This window comes from Pistacia vera, unplaced genomic scaffold, assembly GCF_008641045.1.
Source record: "Pistacia vera cultivar Batoury unplaced genomic scaffold, PisVer_v2 Contig496, whole genome shotgun sequence".
Taxonomy (NCBI): domain Eukaryota; kingdom Viridiplantae; phylum Streptophyta; class Magnoliopsida; order Sapindales; family Anacardiaceae; genus Pistacia; species Pistacia vera.
In genome coordinates this window covers 878,396-885,672 of record NW_022196330.1, presented here as the reverse complement: position 1 = coordinate 885,672, position 7,277 = coordinate 878,396, and the positions used below count along the sequence as shown (strand labels likewise).

The window sequence follows — 7,277 nt, the reverse complement described above, 5'->3', positions numbered from 1 at the left end:
GAGAATACTAATAATAGTATTCCCAAAAACCAACGAAACGGAGCCGCGCATTATGTTGCTCAATCTCTTCTATAAACTTAGAAAGTTTCAGAGCGCAGTTTAGTCATTTATCGCCGCTGTTTATTCAAGCGCAGTTTCTATTTAAAATAATATATTGAATCTCTATTCTATCTACCTCCTCCGTTTTCTTAAATGAGATGACACATTGGGTAAGCTACTAACTGTGCACTATAATGCGTTCAATTTAAGTTGCACAGTATTGTGCGTAAAACAATAATTTCTTATTAAGGGAGAATAATTTAGATTTGCTCAATTTGAAAGAAAATATACAGATCGACTTAGATTCTAATAAAGTAGCTGAAGATCATGCAATTCCTAATCCAACGTTTTTTAATCTTACCTCAACTCTATTCTGTAATGGATGTTATATAAACCCATCACAACTTGTTTTCTAAGGCAGAGAAATTGTTCAAAGAAAAGTTTCTTAAGAATTATATTGTTCTTTGTAAGCTCTCAAAAACAATAAGATAAAAGTGAACATAGACTCAAGTTCTAACTTGTCAAACCACTTTAAAAATTGTTTTGTGCTCTTATTTATGACTCTTTCTTTTTTGTTCATTGCTGATTTTCATTAAATCATGGGCATATTTATTCCAGTTTCGACAGGATTAATTGGAATTCTCTGGTTGGTACAAATCTCTGTATCAACACATAGAATACTTAAAGGTGAAGAGGAAGAATTGCTGACCATGAAAAATGATTAACAAACCCCCTCAAATAATAAAAATTATAATTCAAGAACTAATAAATTAATAATTTGATGAAGGGATATTGACCCGGAACCCGGAAGGTTGCATAGCTTTCCATGAACTTCTCTCACATGCTTAAGGAAGACTAAAAAGTTGAATTAGTAATAAAGATAAATACGAACATACACATCAGTGGGTGGAAGTTGAGCGATTGAAATGGGTCTTAAGCACACTCACATGTCCAACCAACCCCAAGCCACTCACACCCCTTCTTATAAGAGGCTCGTTTGATGTTTTCCCATCTAACCGAAGTTTTCACTTAGTGCAACACCAATCTTTATTTCACTCTTTCTTTCTTTCTTTCTCTTCATATCTCTCTCCTTTGTCTCCATGGATCTTCTTTTTTATTTCTATATTCTCCCTATTTTGTATCTCGTTTTCAAGTTATGGAAGTGGTTTGATGAGAAAAATGACCAAGAATGTTACGTAATAGATTATCAGTGCTATAAGCCAACTGATGACAGAATGGTTGACACTGAATTTAGCGGAGAGGTGATGAAGAGGAACAAACAACTTGGTCTCAATGAGTACAAGTTCCTCTTGAAAGCCATTGTAAGTTCAGGAATTGGCGAGCAAACTTACGCTCCAAGTATCATGTTCTCCGGCCGAGAATTTACTCCTACATTGCAAGATGGGCTGTCGGAGATGGACGAATTTTTCCATGACAGCATTGAAAAACTTTTGGCCAGGTCAGGCATTTCTCCTCAAGAAATTGATGTTCTTGTTGTTAATATTTCCATGCTAGCCGCAGTTCCTTCTTTATCTTCTAGAATCATCAATCTCTACAAGCTGAGGGAGGATGTTAAGGTTTTTAATCTTACTGGTATGGGATGTAGTGCAAGTTTAATATCAGTTGATATTGTGCGTAACATTTTTAGAACTTACAAAAATGTGTATGCACTAATTGTGACCTCGGAATCCTTGAGTCCAAATTGGTATTCAGGAAATAACAGGTCAATGATTCTTGCAAATATTTTGTTCCGGAGTGGTGGTTGTGCTATCCTTTTGTCTAACAACAGGACCTTAAAGCATCGAGCCTTGCTCAAACTAAAGTGTCTAGTCAGGACACACCATGGTTCCAGAGATGAATCTTATGAATGTTGCATACAAAGAGAAGACGAAGACGGAAAAATAGGGTTTCACCTCGGCAAGAACCTCCCAAAGGCTGCTACTCGTTGTTTTGTTGACAATCTTAGGGTAATTTCCCCCAAGATCTTGCCACTAAGGGAACTACTTCGATTTGTTGTAGTTTCATTTGTTCGAAAAATGAGTAACAAGTCTCCAAAAGGAGATCAACCCAAAAAATCATTAATAAACTTCAGGACGGGTGTTGATCATTTCTGCATCCACACTGGTGGCAAAGCAGTAATAGATGGGATTGGTTTCAGTCTTGATCTAACCGAGTACGAACTAGAGCCAGCTAGAATGACTCTTCATAGATTTGGGAACACATCTGCAAGCAGTCTTTGGTATGTTTTGGCTTACATGGAAGCCAAGAAGAGACTGAAGAAAGGAGACAGGGTTTTGATGATAAGTTTTGGTGCCGGCTTTAAATGCAACAGCTGTTTGTGGGAGGTGATGAGAGACCTGGAAGGAAATGCTGGTAATGTTTGGAGAGACTGCATTGATAGCTACCCACCAGAGTCTTTGGCTAACCCTTATATGGAGAAATATGGTTGGATTCAAAATGAAGATATTAGCACCTTCAAAATTCCTGATGAGGAGTAAGAAGAAGATTTACACACCCAAAAACCTTCATGGATGCTTATACTTTTTTTAATTCACCAAAACTTCTATTTCTTGCATTTCATTATTTTATCTGTATACTATTAAGGTCGTTATTATTGTTAAAATCCCTTTGTGGATTTCATCTGCCAATAAGATGTGCAGCTTCCAAATTCCGAACACTGATAGATATTGATCCGAAGTTTGCTACATCCTATTGGACTTGAGAGTTATTTTCTTTTTCTTGTTCAATTTTCTTTACAGGTATTGACAATTAATGCACGTTACAGCTTTGTTTAATTGTTTTTACGAATAGAAAAAGAAAACAGGTGTAATTTCAATCAATTTATTTATATATAAAAATTCTATTTCTTTCTTAGTTTTATTTCCATGGTGGTAGGTTCTCATAAATTTAATAAGAAAAAAGACTGCTTTAGCAGTTGTCCCAACACGCGCTTGTTGTTGTACCAGCTGCTTTATTTTATTTCAATGAAATATATTTATAATTAATTAAGCAATATACAATTCCTAATGATGTCATATTAATCACAAAGAGACTCTCTTAACTTATTAATTAAATTGCCCTCCAATTATCTCTAGATGATCGAGTGATTCGATAGGGATTTTTGAGTATATTAATAAAGAGATACTAAATTCAAGTTTATTATCGGTTAATAATAGAGATAGTCACTGAAACTCTTAAATAATCGATAGTTATAAAATCATGAAAAATTAGTTGTATTATTATTCTAAAATAAAAATACTAATATTGGTTTAATAGGATCACAGGAATAAATACAATAAACAGCTAGCTTGTGTAGATGCCAGCACGAATTTATTTATGATAGCAGTAAATAAGTTGTCTCACTGTAGCAGAATTATGAGCCTACCTTTTAACAATAAATACAATAAATTGGCCTATAAATCAAACTCAGAATCTCATTTAAGTAACATCACTGATCTATTGGTCCCGGTTTCAGTGAACGGTTCTGATACGGTGATGCTGTTGGCCGGACTCACCAAATTACTGGAGAGAATCGACCTTGGCCACATGCATTAAATTTTGGAGTGAGCTGCCCCTCTTTAAAGCCAACAAATATTAGCTCTTCATTTAACATCTCATCTCATTTCGCTCTTGTTAAAGACTTAATTAAGAAATACTTTTTCCTTTTTTTTCTCCCGAACATGCAATTGATTTCACACTCAAATCACAATTTATTTAGATAAGTCCCATTGCACAATCTATTACTAAAGGGGGAAAAGGTCATTGATAATTAAGTATTCCAAACCAACAACTAGTGTTAATTTTTTGTCATAGTACTACTATATTTATTAATTACTAATAAACAATCTTGCATATATTTCAAAAGGGTTGTCTATATATTTTTTTAGTTATGTTTTGTTTTTCAAAAGATTTGTCCTTTAATACCGATCCGCTTCATTATTTATTCACAAGAAATTGAAGAAGTATCACTGTTTCCAAAAATCGTAACATAACTTATTAATAGTTTATCAAACTTAATATTAACTATATTTGAGTGTCCGAGTGGTTTGATAGAGACTCTTAGGTCAAGAGGTTCTGAATTCAAGTCTCTCTTTGGTTGTTAATAGGGGTAGTTATTGGAGTTCTCATTCAGTCAATAGTTTTAGAGTTTTAAGAGATTTGTTGAGGTGTGCGTAAACTAGACGGACACCACGTATCATTAAAAAAAAAAAAAAATTAATATTGTAAAATTAAACATGAAACTCTAACAACATAGATGGATTAATACTAATAAATTGAATATTCTTTATTTTTATAGCAATTAGCTTGTGTGACTTTCAACATAATATCAGTCCACCTAACAAGACGGACGATGAGATAAAGAGTTTTGATTCGTTGCTGCAAATGGAAAATAGAAAAGAATTAGTGGCGCTATCAATTCTCTATTAAACACATATACTCTCCATATATAATAAGAAAAAATAGTCTATAATTAACAACTCTTGGATGATTGAATGATTTGATAGGAATTCTTAGATGTATTATTCAAAAGGTCATGAATTTGAACCCTTCTTTAATTGCTAATAAGAATAATCATTTAAATTTTTATCTGATAATTTTAGAGTCTTAAAAGATAAGTTGTGAGCCTTGAAATAAGCATAAACTGCCCCCATAAACTCTGGTCATAAAAGTTAATTAATTTTTTAAACGAAGAGGGCACGTTTCAGTTCTTTATTCTGGATAGTGTCTTGTTTAATTTCAAAATATAATCCACTGTTTCCTTTCTAGAAACTTTGTTTAGTCAACAAGTACTGAAATTTTTCTGTACAGAGACAGACCTCAAGAAAATTGCAAGGTTGAATTAATGAATGACTGTGGATATGGTGTTGGCAGAGCAGCAATAACATGACTGAGAATATCTGTAATTTATCATTCACATCATCACATGTCCTTTATCTGCAGTGGCATGGGCAATCAAAATTATAGCATAATATTTATTTTCTCATATATGCATGCTTAATTAATCAGTCAGCCAGAAACTTAGGTCCACTTGTTTTAAAATAATATTTAAAAAAAAATTAAATTAGGTAAGTATTACGATATAAAATTTAAAAATTAATAAAAATACCCTCTATAATTATTTATTTACTAAACATCCCTATAATAAAATATTAAAAGTTAATAAAAACACTACAACCCATCCATTAAATACAAACAACCGGCCACCACCGCCGGATGATAGTCAGAGTTGCCGTATCGGCACATGACCGATTGGATCTTATTGGTCATACACCGATATGACATTTTCAGGTCAAATCTATGGTTAGATCTGGCCATTGACGACCAGATCTGGCCGTATTTGATCGTCAACGACGGCCAAAGATATGACCGTCGTTGATGGTCAACAACGACCATATCTTGGCTGTCGTTGACGACTGTCTAAGGCCAAAGATCTGGCCTTTTCAAGCCAGATCCACCGTGAATCTTACTGAAAAAGGCTAGATCGGAGCACTATCAGCCAGATTCAGCTGGTAGTGCGCCATTACACCAGATTCCGACCAGCTTCTGGCAATGGTGGCCAGAATATGGTAAATGTGGGTTGCTAGGGTGTTTTTGTAATTTATAAAAAAAAAATTGGGGGTGTTTAGTTAAATTAATAAATTTAGGGGGGTTTAAAAGATATTGAATAATATTTTGAGAATAAGCTAATTTTATAGTTTAACTTTATTGGGAAAACTAAGAATAACATTTGGAAGAGTGAAACAAACGGAGCCGTAATATTTAGATGGCGATATGAACATGTTCTGATAGCTTTTATATTCATACAGTTTATTTGGCTGTATGCAAATGTGATTAATTTCCAGGAACTGCTACTTCACCTCCCAGAATGGTTACTGGGGTAGCAAACTGGAACAGAACCCTACTTTTAATCACTTATAATAGTACTAGTACAGAACGTCCGAAAAGTAAAACAAAGTCTTCCTTGTACTTGTATTAAAGCAAGTAAATTAAATAATCAAATGACGATATCAAATATACAAAAAAATTTATACAAATTGCTGTACCATTATTATTATTAGTAATTTTTTTGTCAAAAATAATCACTGATTTTTTCTGTGATTGCTCTTAATGTAAAGAGAATACTAAACAATAAAATAACGGTGAATGTGAGTTTGATTATAACTTGTAGAATCATTTTAAAAATAATTTTATATTTATCCATAATTTTCGACATATTTATCTCACTTTATCGGTTGATTCTGTCAAGGTCGATTAAGGCTCACCAATTGTAGCTAATTTTTGTAACAACAATATATATGATAATGATGTAATTAGACACTAATTAAGTGGAAACTGGGTTAGTTATTACTGGTTTTGATTTATAATCTGATAATGATATGCCATTGTACAAAACATTCTTGGCATTAAACAAATGTTTGAGATTTACGCTTTCGGCCGAGCTCAACGAACCAAACCTGCATTAAATGAGTTGCATGTGCTATGCTGGTAATACCACGAAATCAATAAATTTTGTGTAGGTACAGGTATATCATATCACATTATGAGATATATAATTACATTTTTCATCTCACGCGTTTATGTCTGATAGCTCTCAGCCTCTTACCCCATTTCATGCATGCCTTTATGCAGAGCCATATATATAATATGATACAAATTAATGTGATTGGATTTGATACAGTAAAATTTTCCTTTTCTGTATAGAAAGCCACATTTTATTTATGAGTTTGGCCCATCATGATCTTGTCACCTAGTTACCATTACAATACATTCGCCATTCCTATGCTTGCCTTTTTTTTTTTTTTTTTTTTTTAATGACTGGGGTATCCGAGTTAGTTTACGCGTACTTCAATTAATCTTTTAAAACCTTATAGCTACCGGTCAAGTAAGAGCTTTAGTAGTTACCTCTATTAACAACTGAGGAGAGACTCGAACTTAGGACCTCTTGAATAATATACTTAAGAGTTCCTATCGAACCACTCAGCTACCCAAAACCTATTAAGTCTGTAAAAGGCTAATTGTTTGGGCACATCTATATGCCGATTGGTTGTGTTATGCAATCAACCAAGAATCAATCACAAACAATCAAGAAAACAGAAAACACACAAATAATCAACACCGGATTTTTACCGTGGTTCACTTGCCCTATTTGAGCAAGCTACATCCACGTTGAACTCTGGAAAGGGAGTTCGCTGCACTATGATTATAGAACAACCACTTACAGTCACGATTACAAGAAT

The 7,277-nt window shown here is 33.5% G+C and overlaps 1 protein-coding gene across 1 annotated transcript; it reads left to right on the top strand.

The window, feature by feature from the left end:
• Positions 1-1,090: 1,090 nt before the first annotated feature.
• On the top strand, positions 1,091-2,870 carry LOC116105271 (3-ketoacyl-CoA synthase 12-like). Its single transcript, XM_031391718.1, has one exon. The coding sequence runs from the start codon at positions 1,140-1,142 to the stop codon at positions 2,535-2,537; it is 1,398 nt and encodes a 465-aa protein (XP_031247578.1). The 5' UTR covers positions 1,091-1,139; the 3' UTR covers positions 2,538-2,870.
• The last annotated feature ends 4,407 nt before the right edge of the window (positions 2,871-7,277 follow it).

Coding starts and splice junctions, on each gene's coding strand:
- LOC116105271 (XM_031391718.1), top strand. CDS start 1,140: ATGGATCTTCTTTTTTATTTCTATATTCTCCCTATTTTGTATCTCGTT.